General features: G+C 36.6%; 1 protein-coding gene across 1 annotated transcript in view; it reads left to right on the plus strand.

Annotated features, from left to right (window-relative positions):
• Positions 1-11,588: 11,588 nt before the first annotated feature.
• Positions 11,589-19,200, plus strand: part of dpysl3 (dihydropyrimidinase like 3) — a 33,023-nt gene continuing 25,411 nt past the window's right edge. Inside the window, exon 1 of the mRNA XM_088320493.1 lies at positions 11,589-11,736. Coding sequence (XP_088176619.1) covers positions 11,698-11,736 — 39 coding nt within the window. The 5' untranslated portion in view covers positions 11,589-11,697. The remainder of the gene's footprint in view (positions 11,737-19,200) is intronic.

The following is a 19,200-nucleotide window of genomic DNA, read 5'->3' on the forward strand; positions in this document are numbered from 1 at the left end:
TATCTTGGTACCCTCTATTATCGCTTACTTTTTTGGGACCCTCTATTATCGTTAACTTTCTCGGTACCCTCTGTTATCACTCACTTTCTTGGGAGCCTTTTTTTATCGCTAGCTTTCTTTGTACCCTCTACTTCTGCTAGCTTTCTTTGTACCCTCTACTTCTGCTAACTTTTTTGGGACCCTCTATTATTGTTAACTTTCTCTGTACCCTCTATTATCACTAACTTTCTTGGGACCCTCTATTATCGCTAACTTTCTCAGTACCCTCTATTATCACTAGCTTTCTTGGAACCCTTTAATATCACTAACCTCTCAGGGCCCTTGATTATCACAAACTTTCTTGGTACCCTCTATTATCGCTAACTTTCTCAGTACCCTCTGTTATCACTAACTTTCTTGGGACCGTTTTTTATCGCTAGTTTTCTTTGTACCCTTTATTATCGCTAACTCCCTTGGGACCCTCTATTGTCGCTAGCTTTCTTGGGACCCTCTATTATCACTAACTTTCTTGGAACCCTTTAATATCACTAACCTCTCAGGGCCCTTTATTATCACAAACTATCTTGGTACCCTCTATTATCTGTAACTTTTTTGGTACCCTCTATTATCGATAACTTTCTTGGGACCCTCTATAGACTGGGAGGTCGCTGGTTCGCGCCTCGGCCGAGTCATACCTAAGACTTATAACATTGGTAAAAATGGCGGCGCCCTCTGTTGGCTGCGGCTGCATCGGCTCGCTACAACGGGTCAGGTGTATCGACATTTCGTTCTGTGTACATTGTTACAAAGAATGACAATACAAAGGAAATTATTATTATTATTATTATCACTAACTTTCTTGGAACCCTTTAATATCACTAACCTCTCAGGGCCCTTGATTATCACAAATTATCTTGGTACCCTCTATTATCGCTAACTTTTTTGGGACCCTCTATTATCGCTAACTTTTTCGGTACCCTCTATTATCACTCACTTTCTTGGGACCCTTTTTTATCGCTAGCTTTCTTTGTACCCTCTACTTCTGCTAACTTTCTTGGGACCCTCTATTAGTGTTAACTTTCTCTGTACCCTCTATTATCACTAACTTTCTTGGGACCCTCTATTATCGCTAACTTTCTCAGTACCCTCTATTATCACTAGCTTTCTTGGAGCCCTTTAAAATCACTTACCTCTCAGGGCCCTTTATCATCACGGACTTTCTTGGGACCCTTTGTTATTGACATAAAAAGGTAAACACACTCAATCACAATCAACTCTTAAGATGTGTTGTACAACTGGCGACCTCTGTACAAATGATGCTAGCCAATTGGGCTAGCATAGCCAAAATGGCCTCTCATCTCACTTGGCAATGCCTTCGTTCGGCTGTGTTCAAGTCCCAATTTTTGCTCAAAACCTGAGCAAAAATAACTCAAATATTGTTGTAAAACACCGATTTGTTGTAATGTAGTCATTTGAGTATCAAGGTATTACCGTATTGGATATGACTGTCCTGTTGTTGTTATTTTTATTATTGTTATCAATTATAGCATTTTTATTTTTGATATTTAAAAAAAAATTGAACAGCCGATAAAATTGAACCGGTCCGTGGCATCGAAAAGGTTGGGGACCCCGACTGTACGACACTCGGGTTCGGACACACAAAGAAGAACAAAATGGAGAATCTAAAAGCTACATGTTGTTCAATACTTCTCTGAAATTATTTTTATTTATTTATTTATTGGTTTGTTTATTTCCTTATTCCAGTAGACCTCCAGGATAAGACATAAATCCCTTCTGAAGTGGTGATATTGTCATATGGCAGGGATAGAAACCTTACCCAAGAAATTTTGCTTCTCCCTTTAGCATCCCTGCAAGCCTTGGGACCCATACAGGCGATTACATTACAGTCAAATCTTTATGAAGCAACCAAAATTCGAAAACTGATTGAAAAAACAGAAAGGCATTGTGGGAGTTAGTTTAGCCAATAGCCTGTATGCATTTTCATGATGATGGGATGCAAACCAATAGCAGACCAGCAATTTATATGACATCAATCAGATACACAGTAGGGGTTAGTGATACTGGGATTTTTGTGATTGATCCAATCCAATTAAATACAGGGTGATATCGATCGATACTGATCCGATACCGATCCTTTTTGCTTTGAAATAAAACATTTTCATTTTCTATTGAATACTGTAACTGCAAAAATAATTAGAAATATTTCTAATAAAACTGTTTCAGGACAAAAGCTGAAAAGCAGCAATTTAAAAAAAACAAATACCATACAACTAGAGAAATAAACTACCTTCCGTTGCAGAATGTTTTGAAAATAAAGACAGTGATGCAAAAAAATGTGTCAACAGTCCCTCATTCACCCTGTTGCCATAGTCACAATTGAGTTAAACCTTTTTGTTCCGCAACAGTACCACATTGACATTTTTTTGTTGGAGCCCATTGTTTTCTACAGGGTGAGCTTTTTTATGTGTTTATGTCAATTTGTGGTGTGGTCACAGTAGCAGACCACTTACCCACCCAAATTACCCTTGCCATTATCCTTGCTGTTCGCTTCTGTCATTTTTAGCTTCTGGTATGGGAGGCCTCAAGGATTTGGCCCTTCTTTTCCGCCTGCTAGGCTGGATGCAGCAGCAGGCCAGGTAGGGAATGCTAAATATGTGCTTGTCAGTCACACATAAACGCATAAAGTTAGAGCGAGACTAAGGGTGCTGGGTGAGAGAGATATCGACTTAGAGAAGCGCTGCTTGGTGGAGGAGCGAAATATCGATTCCAGGACCATGGTGTTGACTCGATCCAAGTAATTGCTTAGTATCGATAATATCGATATTTGGATTGATCCGCGCACCTCTAGCAGACAGGCATCTTAGAGACGTAACTTGTAAAATCATTTTTTGATGATGTTATATATTCGGGAAAATGTTGTAAAGAGGGGCTAAAAAAAACATCTGATTCCACAACGTGAGGTGAAAACGTCGTAAGATGGGGTTGCCATATCCTGAGGGTCTACTGTTTGATATTGATACTACATTGAAGCCATTTTGTTCACAACTAATTTTTCATTGTACTATTTTTTTAATTTTATTGTGGTTAAAAATTAAAACAATGTAGAGGTAAAACAAGCCTTTTAAGCCTGAGGCAAACCCAAAATGTCATTTTATTTGTGAGGACTCGGGAGGAGGTTGGGGGAATTTTGGCAAATTTCGGGTTTGGGCTAAGATTTTACCTCTGCAATATATTTTGTATGACTTCAATTCTAGAAAACAATCTGTTTCTCTTTGTAGTTACTCTTTCTGACCAAGTGAGGGCAGACTTGTTCACATGTACCCTTTAAAATTTGGAATTATGTACATATTGTCAAACGTTTTAAAAGACAGAAATGGATTCTTCTCAATTCTTAGTGTAAACAAACATGATTCTACAAAACAAAACGAATCAATTTCCTGTGCTGATTTTATTCTCATTTTTGCTAACCACCATTTCGATACTAACCTTGCCCAAAAACTTTCAGTAGGTTCTGATTTGAAAAAATATGATCGTTTATGACTTGACGGGGAATGACCGAGACTATTTTTGTGCAAACTTTGCTACCAAGCGGTTGCCTTAAACGTATTTCTTTTACCTGTACATTCTTGGCCCCTTATTGTAACATTTTGAACCCCCCAAGTATTGGAAAATATTGTGTCATGTATATTAAAATCTCTATCTCTATTGTTTTCAACTCACATCAGTGTTTTTTTGTTTTGTTCGTCTTACGAACAAGAAACTTAACCCTTTTCAGATGAATGGATGACTAAATAAACTGGACAGAGTCCAACAGGGCACATAGTCTTGCTTTTTTTATATGTATACTTTAAAATTGTTTTGGTTCACAACAAAGTATGTCATTACTTGGACTGGGTGCATTAAAACACAATTTTTGCGTTGTTTTCAGCATTTAAGCTCATTCTACAAATGCTTTTGTTGTGAAAGTTGAATCTGGTTTTCTCATTTTTTTGCATCTGAGTGCATTTGACGTGGAACAGACTCACTAAGTGTCAAAGTCCCATTGTCTGCTCCTGGCTTTCTGTCTCAGAGGTGAGGAGAAAGCTCCTGGCTTCATATGTCGGCAGCGAAAGGACAGCCCCTCAGCTGCTCCTGGCCTCATGTCTCGGAAGCGAAAGGACATCCCCTCAGCTTCTCCTGGTTTCCTGTTTCTGAGGTGAGGAACAAGCGTAACGCCTGCTCCTGGCTTCCTGTCTCGGCAGTGAGGAGACAGCCCCTCGGCTGCACCTGGCTTCCTGTCTCTCTAGCAAAAAGACAGCCCTCGGCTGCTTCTGGTTTCCTGTCACTGCGGCATGGAGAAATCCCTTCAGCGTTCCTGGTTTTCTATCTTGGCGGTGAAGAGAAAGTCCCTTAGCCGCTCCTGGCTTTTTGTCTTGGCCGCAAGGAAAAAAACCTTTGGCCGGTCCTGATTTCCTGTCTTTGAGGCCAGGAGAAAGTTCTTCCGCCGCTCCTGGCTTTTTGTCTTGGCGGCGAGCAGAAAGCCCTTCAGCCGCTCCTGTCTCATGTAGAGGAGGAAACCTCTTGAACGCTCCTGGCTTCTTGTTTTGGCGTCGAGGAGAAAGCCCCTCGGCTGCACCTGGCTTCCTGTCTCTGCAGCAAAAAGACGGCCCTCGGCTGCTTCTGGTTTCCTGTCACTGCAGCAAAGAGAAAGCCCTTCGGCCGCTCCTGGCATTTTGTCTCGCGTAGAGAAGGAAGCCTCTTGACCGCTCCTGGCTTCCTGTTTTGGCGGCGAGGAGAGAGCCCCTCAGCCGTTTCTGTTTTCCTGTTTTGGCAGGGAGAAGAAAGACCCTCGGCCACTTCTGGTTCCCTGTCTCGCAGACCAAGGACAAAGACGTACAGTCGTCCTATACTGCAGCCTCCGTAAAAAATATATTTTAATCTTTTTCAAATTTGGGGGGTTAAGGTATCCAGCACTTGAGCCAGAGCTTATGTTTGAATCTGTTAGGTCCTCCAGGGGCGCCAGCAGGGTTTGGAACTGGGCACAGGTACGCCACAAATAAGTTCCTATATATCTTGACCCCTTATAATGACTGTTTGAAAGGCACACGTAGTCGGATCATTTTCAATTATTTTGTCATGACTACATCAATTTGGGTTTTGTTTCTGTTTCTGGTGTGGGGATTTTGGTCTTGCCTTGTGCCCCTTTTGATTGTTTGTTACTTTGCTCCTGGTTTTGTTAATAAAGACCATCCTTTTTTAAGCACCCCTGCCTGAGTTCCTGCTTCCCCCTCTTTTGGGTCCGTTGTCAGGTAATTTACACGTTAAACTAAATATATTGTGATTTATTTGCGTTAACTAGGGCATTAATTCACAACAACAATATTTTTATTGCACGTTAAGATAATTTGCAAATAATTCATTATACATGAGCAAACTGAGTTGTGAGCTGCTTTGGTTTAGGAAAATTGTCGAGGGCTTTTGAGGATAAAACTTTATTTTCTCTATATTGCAATACAGTCTGGAATCGGATACCTTAGCAATACATGCCGGGAAAAGATAATGTAGCTCTAATATTTCTCTTGTTGTTGCAGCCAATTCATAAGGACATATCTCTCTTATTAATTTCTGGCAAAAATGAAAATAAAAAAATCGAGATAAGTCAGTTTAGAATAGTAGCAAATATATATTCCATATTTTGTTTGGTAATAAATCATTTAATCATATTGTTAAAACGTTCATAATTAAAGCACATCAATTGAGTTGTGACGTTTCCGGTTTCTTTGTTAGCTTATTGTATTTTTGTGCGTGATTGACTGGGAAATGACCTACTGTGACGTAATCAAGGTGTTTACAAATATTTATCATTGTCCTTTTTGTGTAGATTGGGACATTTATTGATGACGGCATTTTTTAAAATTTTGTGCTACGAGAATTTGTGTATACTTTTACTCTGAAAGTTTTGCGTTTCGTTTCTATGTTTGCTCCCAATTCATGCGCGCTTTACGTCAAACGGACTCCCAGTCACTGAAATCAGACGCTTAAAAACTAAAGCATTATCTTTTTCTGCGTTAGAATTAGAATTAGCCAATAGATTTGTTGTGAAAGTGTGGCTTCCGGTTTCAACTACTAAAGAAACCAATTTACTGTAATTGTGCGTTGCCGGGCAACGGGAAGACGACAGACCGGGCAGCTGCATCCGCTCAAAATCAAGTTAACGATAATGGAGTCTGTACAAATGATGTTTATACATATTTTCTACACCGATACATGCAAGTGTAGTACTTCTTGGAGTACTCACCAATCTCAATCACGAAAAGATCATGTTTTATTTGAAAATCGAAAAGAAGTACAAAATTGTAAGCAAAAACTAGCAGAAGAGCGATGAAAGTATTGCTGTCCGACACCATTCCACCCCCCAGACAAATACTTATGCAGGTGTACTTACTTTTGGAGTACTCTGAGCACCGATGCATGTATTTTTATTTCAAAATAAACACATAATACTGTAGTAGTTTTGTAGTCATATTTTTTTTTAATTTCTGTGATAGTCATAGTCGTATTCTATATTGTGGCATCACCTTAGTAGTATTTTTGCAGTATACCTGCAGTAGTACCTTTTAGTATTGGTTCTGTATTGTAGTATTACAGTAGTAGTATTTTTGTATTGTTTTTGCAGTAGTACTTTTTTAGTATTTCTGTAGTAGTATTATTGTATTACAGTCTTATTATAGAATGACCATGGTAGTATGTTTGTAATATTTCTTTAGTAGGGTTTTTGTGCATGTATTTTATTTTGAAATGATCACAAAGTTGACAAACTGGAGCAACAACCTTCAGAAAAGCTATACAATTATTGATGTTTGATATCGTTTTTTTCAGACGAGTACAAGCACTCAAAACACACACATAAGATACCATTTTTACCACACTGCAAAAAATACCCTTCTTATAATACTTTCTCTTATTTTATTGTATTTTAAAATATGTTTTCCTTTAATTGAGAAAAATGTCTCACATTGCAGGACATATTAAGTACTATATCATATAGTAATTAATAATTTAAAAAATCATTATAAATGATAATAAATAACAAATACAATACTGTATTTTCCAGACTATAAGGTCCACCCTAATTGGCTAAATAGATGAAAGTGCACGTTATAATCGGGGTCCCCCCTGTATACTGAAAAATGCAGTGGATAAAATTGGAAATGCATAGTAAAAATAAATTGATACTGCACATTCTAACTGTTCTGTCTTTGAGGGACAGCCAAAGGAACCAGCATAAAACATCCATTTTCTCCGTCTGTCGCATCTGTTTCCTGTCCCAGCCGTGAGGAAGAAGTCCCTCGGCCGCTTTTGTTTCCTCTCCAAACAGCGGGGAGAAAATCCCTCGGCTGCTTCTTTTCCAGTCCCAGAGGCGAGGAGAAAGCCCCTCAGCCGCTTCTGTTTCCTGTTCGTGTGGTGAGGAGAAGGTCGCTCGGTCATTTCTGGTCCCTGCTTCAGTGGAGAAGGACAAGGACCTTTAGCTGTACTCTGTTCCTGTCATGATTGCCGATTCAAGGCACCTCTGACCAGGGTTGGGTAAAGTAACTTTAACTGGATTACTTTCAATGACTTTTGGATTACTCCAATACCAAATATGCTAATAAAAGACAAAAGAAACTAAATATGAATAAAATTACTAAATTTTGTGCAGGCTTGGGAAGTAACGGAATACATGAAACGGCAAAAATGATGTTGGCAAGCTGTTTGGTTTTATTTTCATTTTGTTTCTGTCACATTTTATGTTAGTTTTGCCGGAGATCAAAGAGATCAAAGCCAGAAGAGAAAGCTTACCACGTGTTGTGAGTCATCATTTTATTCATATTTAGTTTATTTTGTCTTTTATTAGCATATTTGGTATTGGAGTAATCCAAAAGTAATTGAAAGTAATCCAGTTAAAGTAACCCTACCCAACCCTGCCTGTGACTGCCCAATTGGCCCCAACAGCCCTGAGAGCTGATTGGCTAAGAGAGTCCTTTTAAACCCCCGGCTTCAAGAGGACGCCGTCTGATTGTTGCGACCCTATGCTCCCAGCTAGGCAAGCTCATTCCGTCCGACATTTTTTCCTGCCGTTTTCTTCTGCCTGATACCCGTTGCCGACCTGTTTCTGGACTCGATTCTGAACTGTTCTGCCATCCCGACATCCGACCTGTTTTGCCCCGCTACCTGCCTGACACCTGTTGCCGATCTCGTTTCCGAACTCGATACTGCCCCTGTTCTCCCGTCCTGGCTAACGACTAGTATTCCCGCAAGTCTACAATCATCCTCGTTCGACACGGAAGTGCCACTTCTGCGTTTACCGCCACCTGCTACCCGTGTCCGTCGATCCTCGGATCGTGGAAGCAAGCCCTTCTCTCCCTCTTATCAATAAAACTGAGTAAACGAACGCTACTGGGTCCTGTCTCCGTTCCTGGCTTGTGACCGTTCTGGTGAAAGTCTGATTGATGATGACTCATGTCATTTTTGCTTTTGTGATTTTTTTTGGGTTCGTCTGGCATCTGGCAAGTCAAGTCAGGTTTATTTGTGATGCCCTTAATCACAAAGAGTCTCAAAGGGCTGCACAGACCACACATTATTGCAAACCACAGACTATTATTACACCATCCCCTGATCTAAAACCTACATGGGGGCAAGGAAAAACTCAAAAACCTTAGCATGTGGAAAACAAAGAAACCTTGAGAAGGGACTGCACATGAGACGATGACCAGGCTGCAATAGATGATTACCAAACAACAAAATTAAAAATAAAATATGAAATAATTAAACTATGATAAAAAATAAAATTATGCAATTACTTCTTATCATTACAAAAAACAAAATCCACCCCAAATTGCATCAACTTTCAGCAACACTCAGATTTTTTGCATTGTCCATTATAAATGTCCATACAGTAATTGATATGTAATACACATTTCATCTTACCCTGTTTAGGTGTAGCATGTGCCTGTCCTCTTTGGCGCACCCCATAGGGGGCGATGACGCTTCAAAGTACGAAGTAGAGCTGCAAAATTCACCAAAATCTTTTTGATATCACAATGTGACGTGGTGCGGTTGTGTTATCGCCATATACTGTGTTTTTTTTTCAATGCAATCGTCCCAGTTCGAGTTTCAACGGTGCCGACCAATCAACAGGATATTCATTAGATTAGTCATTGCCAATGGTGTGAAATAGTATGGATTTTTTGTTGTCTACCGTTAAATGGCCTTCCCCTAGAGGGCATCAACCGGAGTTTGGAACTGGACACACCTAAGCTCAATCACCACACACCTGTCCCTAGTTATACCAAGACTTTATATTGACTATCGGGACAGCACACAGCGTCGGGTCATTGCTATTGTCATCCTGGTTTCCAATTCCATGCTATTCCAGCCGGTTTTCAGTTCCCACATCAGGTTTGGCTTTTGTTTCGGGTTTGGACACTTTTCTTGTTATGTTTGTTTTTTGTTCCTGATTTTTGTTAATAAATATCATCCTTTGTTAAGTACACTTGCCTCCATTCCGGCTTCCCTACATTTGGGTCCACCCCCACAAACTTGATATGCTTTATAATCTGGTTCGCCTCATGGTATGGAAAATAATGTATAATAAATAATAAATACACTCTTAAATATTCAAAACATTTGCTAAATGGGAAAAATATGCAACTTTTAGGAATCATTATTCATATTTTATAACAGAAGTTATGAAAACATAGTTAAGTGGATTCAAAACTGCAATCTTTATTAGGGTTAGTTCAGGGTAATGCATATACAGTACATATACATGCAATGCAAAATTATTTTTTAATATATATTTTTAATATATATATATATATATATATATATATATATATATATATATATAAATATATAGTGTATATTTTTGTTTGTGCAGCGTTTTATTATTGATTTCTGCATAATAAATGACTTCATAATACAGAAAGTGGGCCTCGCCCTTAAGTTTGCTTGTTAATAATTAATAGATAAAATGGACAGAGAAACCAACAGACGTAAAGATTGTGGATATCTTAAAAGGTTAATAGATATGCCTGTTTTAGAGCGAGAGTATGCAATAGTTCACCACTAGAGGTCGTTGTAGCTCAGAATGAAGCTGAAACCTGTGCATTGGAGGAAGACACACTATGAAGCCAGAAAGGTACCGCTTTGCGAAATTCAAAATTCTTATTTTATGTTTTCTCAAGTGAGCAAAGATGAATTTTAGCCAGGGATATGAAAGCAAAACACAGAGGGAGCTGGACACACCCGAAGCGGCTGAAAAGAGCCAACATCTGGAGTTGGTCAAAGCTGGTAAAAGTGGCTAACTTTAGCGACTAGAGGAAGAAGCTACTAAGAAGTCCAGTCAGAATTTGTTGTCTGTGTCATTATTATTTACGTTGTTGTATTTTTGTAGGAAATCTTTAGTATATTTGTAGTATCACTGTGATGTTTTTGTAGTTGTTCTATAGTATATATGTAATATTTTGTTGCTGCAGTATCTTTGTCATATTTCTATTGTCGTTTTTTTGTATCATTGTATTACTGTAGTAGTATATTGTATACTACAGTATTTTTGTGGTATTTTTGTGGTATTTTTGTTTTATTTTGTTGCTGTAGTACCTTTATCGTGTATCTTTAGTCGTATTTCTCTGTTATAGTATTAACATAGTTGTATATTTGTAGTATTTTTGTTGCATTTCTGTAGTAGGATTTTTGTTGTATTTTATATTAGTTTTTTTATAGTAGTTCTGTAGTCTGTATTATAGTATTATCATATTAGTATTGTTGTAGTATCCCTGCAGTACTACCTTTGCAGTATCTATGTAGTATTATTTTTGTATTATAGTATAACTCAAATAGTATTTTGGAGTATTTCTCTAGTATTTTTCTTTAATGTATGAAAGAGAAACATTATATTAGGTTATTTTAAGAACTAAATTTAATATTTTGTTTAATAGTAATTTTGTAGTATTTTTGTCTTAGACACAAAGGGACAATGAGGAAAAACTGGAGCCGTTAAAAAAACTATTTATTCAGAAGTACTTTAATTACTATTATATATATATATATATATCTTCATAATACTTGGACTATTTTTTTTGGTGGGCAACATTATAAAGTCTGCCTGCCCAGCATGTGGCCCGCGGGCCGTTTTTGCTAACCCCTATTATACCTGTTGTAGGATGCACACTTATTGTTAAGCGGACGGTTAGTACTATATAACGCCTCCTACTGGTCACAAAAACACTTGGTTTGTTAAAAAAAAAATATATATTGATTAAGTCAGCAAAAATACATCATTTTACATGAACATGACATTTTAATGAATTGAAAAGCATTCTTCTTTGTGAATTTTAGCACTTGTTTTCAGTTGCACTACACTGTACAGCGACATCTAGTGATCAAATAAAACTTTAAAACTCCTTGAATAAACTAATTTTAATGCAACCTCAGAAAATTGAATCAGCTCTGTCGCCCTCTAGCAACAATATGTTGCCACTGCACTCTTCTCAAGTGAGGGCGGGGCCGGCTTTTTTTTTTTTTTTTTTTTTGCATCGACGCTCCTGCAACACTTTAGCTAGCTTGTTTTGTGCGCATGCGCGCGTCCGGCTTTGCTTTTATTCCCGGAACATTGCACGCATCCAAGAGAGCATTTATTATCATCTTTGATCAATCTGAAATCACAACAAATCAACAATGTCTTATCAAGGCAAGAAGAACATCCCGAAAATCACGGTGAGTACTTCAGGGCGCGTCAAAATGTGGGGAACTTTAACGCTCGCTGTAAATCGCCGTAAATTGTATCCCGCTTGTGTTTCGATTTATGGTTTTTAAAATGTATTTTTTTCTTGGGAGCTAGTTAAGATTTTCGTTTGGAAACACGGACTACGCGAGGCGTTTTCTTAATGGTATCCCACCTCCTCTTTGTTGTAAGACTCGCCCATTAAGTCACCCTTAAAATCGTCTTTCGGTTATGATTTTTTCCTCTAATAGAAATCATTTTGGTGCGTTCAAATGTGTGGTGCGGATTATAAACGATGCATTTTTTTGGGTGGGTAAAAAAATCCCCTTTTGCAGTCACGTTATCCTTTTTTTATCCTTTTAACTCCATAAGCTAATCTGTTTTATGTTTGAAGAGTTTGCAAAGTCATAAATCCGATCATAATTGCAAGGGTTTATTTTCAAGCCGGTTGATGGTGCAAAGCTTGTATGGTGCAAAGAAGGGGGTGGGGGGTGGAGGGTGCACACGCCCATTTCGGGATGATGTTCGATGGAAGAAAATAAAGGGGCAGTGTGTAATTGTGAATACGAAGAAAAAGAGCGATTGTGTGGCGCCTAAAGGGGTTAAACGGGGTGGGGGTGGCAACAGAGGGTTTGGCTTCCAGCTGCAGATTTGTCCCCCTCCTTTGTGCGCATTTGCCAATGTGCAGTGTTGCTAAGACCCTAGCTAGATCTTGCATGAGGGCTGGAAGGATCCTTTAACCACTAGGGGCCTCATTTCCTGTGGTGTGTCTTGGGCAACTACAGCCTGGTGGCAACCATCACTTACATGAATAGGAAAATGTGCATGCTTTTTGTGATCTGGATTCAGGATTGTGTCATACACTAGGAATCACTGTAGTATTTTTTCACTGTATGATACTGCTGTAGTAGTGTTTTTAGTATTTCTGTAGTAGTACTTTTGTAGTATTTCTGTAGTAGGATTTTTGAAATATTTTGTACTATTGCTGTAGTATTTTTTTGTATTTCTGTAATATTTTGTAGTGTTTATGTTGTCGTATCTCTGTAGTATTATTTCTGTTTTATTGTATTATGGTAGTAGTATTTCTGTACTATCACTGTTGTATTTTTATTGTGTATGTGTAGTATTTTGTAGTATTTCTGTAGTAGTATTTCTGTTTTCTAGTATTGTAGCATTATTTTTGTAGAATCACTGTAGTATTTGTGTAATAGTACTTTTGTACTATTTCTGTAGTAGGATTCTTGTAATATTGTATACTATTGCTGTAGTATTTTTTGTAGTTCTGTCATATTTTGTAGTGTTTCTGTTGTAGTATCTCTGTAGTAGTATTTTTGTTTTATTGTATTATTGTAGTATATTTCTGTACTATTGCTGGAGTATTTTTGTTGTATATCTGTAGTATTTTGTAGTATTTCTGTAGTAGTACATTTGTAGTATTTCTGTAGTAGTACATTTGTAGTATTTCTGCAGTAGTATTTCTGTTTTCTAGTATTGTAGCATTATTTTTGTAGAATCACTGTAGTATTTCTCGAATAGTATTTTTGTACTATTTCTGTAGTAGGATTCTTGTAATATTGTATACTATTGCTGTAGTATTTTTGTATTTCTGTAATATTTTATTTTGTATACTAATTTTGTAGTATTTTTTGTATTTCTGTAATATTTTGTAGTGTTTCTGTTGTAGTATCTCCGTAGTAGTATTTCTCTTTTATTGTATTATTGTAGTAGTATTTCTGTACTATTGCTGTAGTATTTTGTTGTATATCTGTAGTATTTTGTAGTATTTCTGTAGTAGTACCTTTGTAGTATTTCTCTAGTAGTATTTCTGTTTTCTAGTATTGTAGCATTATTTTTGTAGAATCACTGTTGTATTTCTGTAATAGTACTTTTGTAGTATTTCTGTAGTAGGATTTTTGTAATATTTTGTACTATTGTTAAATTATTTCTGTAATATTTTGTCGTGTTTCTGTTGTAATATCTCTGTAGTAGTATTTTTGTTTTATTGTATTATTGTAGTAGTATTTTTGTACTATTGCTGTAGTATTTTTGTTCTATAGCTGTAGTATTTTGTAGTATTTTTACAGTAGCACCTTTGTAGTATGTCTGTAGTAATATTTCTGTTTGATTGTATTATCATAGTAGTATTTCTTTACTATTGCTGTAGTATTTTTTGTTGTATTTCTGTAATATTTTTCTGCAGTATTTCTGCAGTAGTTTCTTTGTAGTATCACTGTAGTATTTCTGTAGTAGTATTTTTGTAGTTTTCCTGTATTCGTTTTGTAGTGTTTCTGTAGTAGTACATTTTAGTACTTCTGTAGTAGTATTTCTGTGTTATGATATTACCATTGTAGTATTTTCGTAGTATTTCTGTAATAGGATTTTTGTAGTTTTTCTGTAATGTACTATTGCTGTAGTATTTTTGTTGTATTTCAGTAATATTTTGTAGTATTTCTGCAGTAGTACATTTGTCGTTCTTCTGTAGTAGTATTTCTGTATAATGATATTAACATAGTAGTATTTTCATAATATTTCTGTAGTAGTATTTCTGTAAAATGATATTACCATAGTAGTATTTTCATAGTATTTGTGTAAGCGTTTTTTTTTTATATTTCTGTAGTATTGTACTTGTCGTATTTCTTTAGTATTCTTTATTATTTCTGTTGTAGTACTTCAGTAGTATTTTGTTTTATTTCTGCTGTTGTACCTTTGTAGTATTTCTGTAGTAGAATTTCTGTGTTATAGTCATACCGCAATAGTACTTTTGTAGTATTTTCCGTTTCAGAATGAAAGCAAAATTATGAATTAGGTCTTTTCAAGCACTACATTTGTTATTTAGTGTTGTATCAAATTTGTAGTATTTTTGTAGTATTTCTTTAGTTGTAAATTTATAGTAGACAGTGTAGTCACTGAGTACATTTTTATCACTTTACAGTGCTTCTCCCAGAATTTTTCTCTGGTTTATGGTTAATTCAGCACATAACTAAAAAATGAGTTTTACCCCCAACTAATGTCTGCTAGAAATACATTATTGCATTTTCGACGATTTCAGTGCATAGGATTCTTAGTTTCGACTGTTTTGACATCTAAGTCACTCTTTTTAAAAAATATTTTTGGACTTTATTATATTGTATTTCAATCTGATCATATTTAGAAAAAATATTTCAGTTGACTGAATGGTTGAAAATAGCCATTAGCATGTCTACATCTAGCCTACTATTGTTAAAATTGACAATTCGGGCTTTGATAATGGCCGCTAGCGTCTCTGAGACAGCTGCTAGCATCAATCGTCTCACTCAATTTAAAAAAAATGGAGAAATTAAAAATGAATGCACTTGGTAAAGTGCAAAGAATATTATTTTAAGTCGTGAGCACATATTTAGATTTAGTAGTTAGATTCAGTGTTTTAGTGTTGCTAGCTGCGACCAGCCCAACCTTAGCAGCTAGCTTTACAGGCAGTCACTAGCTTTGTTAGCATTAACAGCTAGAATTAAAAACTAGCACTGGCATCTAACATTGCTCGATTAAAACAGTGGACAGTTGAAAAGGAATTCACTGCACAGAAATCCCTTTTTTCTTATTTTTTAATCATTATTTTCTTTGATTTTCTTCAGCCCGGGCTAAACTGAACACATATCTATCTTTAGCGGTTAGCTGTTAGCTCTTGTATTATCCAGCACTGCTTTAGCTGCAATAAGCACAACATTAGCAGCTAGCATTAACAGCTTCTTTCATTTTCAATTAGTCAACCTAAAGTAAAAATCGTTTATTCGTCCCTCTGTCCAATTTACTTTGACACTTCTGCTTTACAAGGTTAATGTGAATGTAGCGGATGTAGCAGAACATCAAAAACCCCAGGATGTGACTTCCCCACCTTATGATATTTTCAAGTTATGAAGAATTGTCCCTTTTTACGGCATTTTACCCAATATGCGACACAAAAAATCTATATTTTGTGAGTTATGTCTCTAAGATGCCCGTCAGCTATTGGTCAAGGTCATATACTGTAAAATGCCAGTCTGCTATTGTTTCGCGTGCAGATAGGCTATTGGCCGAACCTCCTCCCACAATGCCTCTCCCACTCTGTGTTCACTTCAGAATCTTCGTAACAAACTTGAATTTGTTTAGCTCTGGCTTACAGAGATGCTAAAGGGAGAAGCAAAACATTGATAACCATGGAAAAGAAGTTTGCGAATAGATATTGAAAGAAAACCTGCCTGTAGGGTGAAAGACACGAAAAGAAATGAGTGAGAATCGGAAGAACGGTAGTCAGAAAAACACAGTGCAGGGAGGGTCCCGAGGCTTGCAGTCACGCTAAAGGAAGGAGCAGAAACATGAGAACCATGGAAACTAAGCATGATATAATAGAGAAATACTGATGAGGAACACGCTAAGGAATTGTTAAAAAACAATCAACAATCTGGACAAATATTAAGGGTTAAGAGGCGAATGAAGCAATAATTCTAAAGACGTGAGAATTTTGTCCAATTTTGTCTCAAAATGAATGTCTAAAATTTGGTGATGTTAAGCCTATCCAACTTTTTAACTTTAAGGTAAGCTGAGCTAGAATTTAAAGGAAATTCTACTGTTAAATTATTTTTCTTTTTCTTGAAATTTCACGTTTGGCCTGTTGTTGATCGCCGATCAATAATTTATGCAGAGAAAATTGGTTTAAATTACATTTATCAGGTCCAGAATCTAATTCTGTGGTTGCCGATTTGGCCAGTAGGCAGTGCTCACAGTACCACACATGAATTGATTCAAAATAGCCTCATATTGTCTAGCATTTATCATTAAAGAAGCAATACTCTTAACATATTTTATTTTTAGTTTTTATTTATCGATTTCTCAGTTCATTGATGTGTATAATGATTGATCAGTCCAGAAGGAAAATAATATCTACACACAAATAAATAATGCATGTGTTTGAATCTAACCAACTATGTTTTATTTACATGACAAGGAAAATTTAATCAGACAAAAGAATGACACATATTGTTGACACCAGCACTTGCAGTCTTAGCAAAGGGGAAACGGGGGAAGAAATTTGGTAGCAAAAATGAATGTACTGATCAATAGACCGAAACTTAAGATAATTAACTCATTTGAATTATTTTCATAGCGGGTCACAATGTTATTTGTACCCAGCACCAAAATGGTTTGTTGCATTTTGGGTCAGATAAGGAATCCCGTGGTTTAGGAGGGGATAGGAGGTTGTGGCCGCATGGTGAACCCCCCCCCCCCCCCCCCCCCCCTCCTCAGAAAAGTCTCTCTATCCCTTTCGTCTCATCCATCATACCTCTCTTAGCCGAAGGATAGCGATGGAGAAATAGGGAAGGGTTTTGCTATGTTTCCCGGCTGAGGAGAAGAGGCTTTGGATTTCGGCCTTCTTGGTTAACATTGTTTCAAAGGCGGGGCAGACCGGCAAGGCCTCCCCTTCGAGCGCACTTCTGCATTTAAAGTGTGATGAGGCCACGGTCACGGGAGGCAGATCCTGTGATTAGACGGTTCCTGTCCAGGCTTTTCGAAATAATATAACTATTATAACAATTATGAGGGTTGATTATAGGGAAAATTTCATTTTAGAGATACAGTGAAATCATTCCTGGCATGAACATGACACACAGATGCAGATCATTCATCTTTTGATTGCAAATGAACAGTCGGGGGTTTCCAATTTGTATTACACCTCTGGAGAGTCTGGTCACTTCCTGTAGGGGCAGTTCTGTGGGGTGTGTCGGCTGGGGGCATCATTACTACATTTAAATAGTAAATTTCTGCTTTTTCTTAAAACTAATCATCTAATATGTTGGCTTGCTATCCGTTGCAGTTGCTAGCACTGAGTATCTAATGCATCTCATAGGTAGTCGCCAATTTTGGTGAATTTAATTCTTTGCTTTTATTTTGGGGAGTTTTTGGAGGTTGAAGTAGTTTTTTTTATTTTTGAAGGAGAAAACTCAGTAGTTCGCTTTAGCACGGTGGCTTCATACATTCTTTCTGAAATGCTTGTAAATATTCTTCAGCGTATTGTTGTTACGTGTACCGAAAAATTAAAATTAAAAAAAAAAATAAAAAATAAAAAAAACCCAGAAAATAAAAACAACTATTCAACAGCAAATTTGTTATGTAAGATCTTCGATTTACACAGGAAATTCGGGATCAAACTGCTGCAGTTAGTGTTTAATTCCAGCTGTTTCCTCACATGAACCAGTGCCAAAATAGCCGTCACATTTCTAGGTGCGGTTCTTCCTTTCTGCCCGTGCAATCCTTTGTCAAGCGGTAATCCCCCTCCCCGTTTTGAGTTCAAACTCTGCCTCATCTGTCAGGAACAAGCACTGGAAAAAAAAAAAAAGAAAAGTCAAATCCCATCCCAGGAAATTAAATCCGAACCAGGTCGGCCTCCACCAGCGAAACCAGAGCATGCCCCGCCTACATGTGAGTCACCATAGCAACCGTGGTTCCTTCAAGTTGCTAGCCAAACTGTAATTCTATTAGCAGACGAAGCAATTAAGTGGAATGTGTCTGAAATTCTCAATGCGGCCTTGTGGGTAAATATTTGGTGTCCAGGCAACTTGGAAATGAAAAAAACAAGGGAAAACAAAACAAGGCTGCAGACTTAGCATTGCGACTAAGACCCGCCTCCAAAACCATTCCGTCCAATGAATGTGGGAGTTGTCCAGTAATAAAAGTACTCCAATTCACTCCAGTCTAGTGAAAATAGAAAGTAACACAAGGAAAATATCCTTTCATCATTTTTAGAAATGGCAACAAGATGACTGTATCTATTTTGGACGTTTTGTTTTCTGTAATTTATTTTTAGTACAGTCTTGAGTTGAGATGTAAGATAAGATTTTTTGTTTCTTCACAGTCTCTATTTTTAGTATTCGCCGGATGTTGACCCAGCATGTGGCTTTAGAAAAATACGATTTGAGATGATAACCGGCTACAAAAAACATACTAAAATTAAAAAATATATAAATTTAAAAACAATCCTGTCGCCATTAGCATATACTGTAATTTTTTTTCAATTTTTGATAAAGAAACAATAAAAATACTTAAAATTAGAAGTGGTATGATATGACAAATGGTCTTTTCTTATTTATTGTCTTTCTTAATAGAAAAATGCGGAAAATATTTCTGCCATAACACATAATTTCTCTTTTTAAATTTTTTATTATGCCTTATTGTTTTCTAAAGATGTCAACTAGTTTCTGCAGTAAAATAAGAAAAATACGTTTGATTATATATATATATATATATATATACAAAAACATATAGTAAAATAGAAAAATTCTAATAAATATCCAAAAATATGAAAAAAAATGGTAAAATAATAAAAAATAAACTCTAAAATAAACAACAATATGCTAATATTTATCAAACAAATTCTAATTGTTATTTTTCAAGTTTTACCAAAGATATATTTTTTTAATATAATAAAAAATATAAATACATCTAAA

The sequence above is a fragment of the Urocampus carinirostris genome, chromosome 17 (assembly GCF_059441175.1).
Source record: "Urocampus carinirostris isolate Australia breed hairy pipefish chromosome 17, RoL_Ucar_1.0, whole genome shotgun sequence".
In the NCBI taxonomy this organism is placed as follows: Eukaryota; Metazoa; Chordata; class Actinopteri; order Syngnathiformes; family Syngnathidae; genus Urocampus; species Urocampus carinirostris.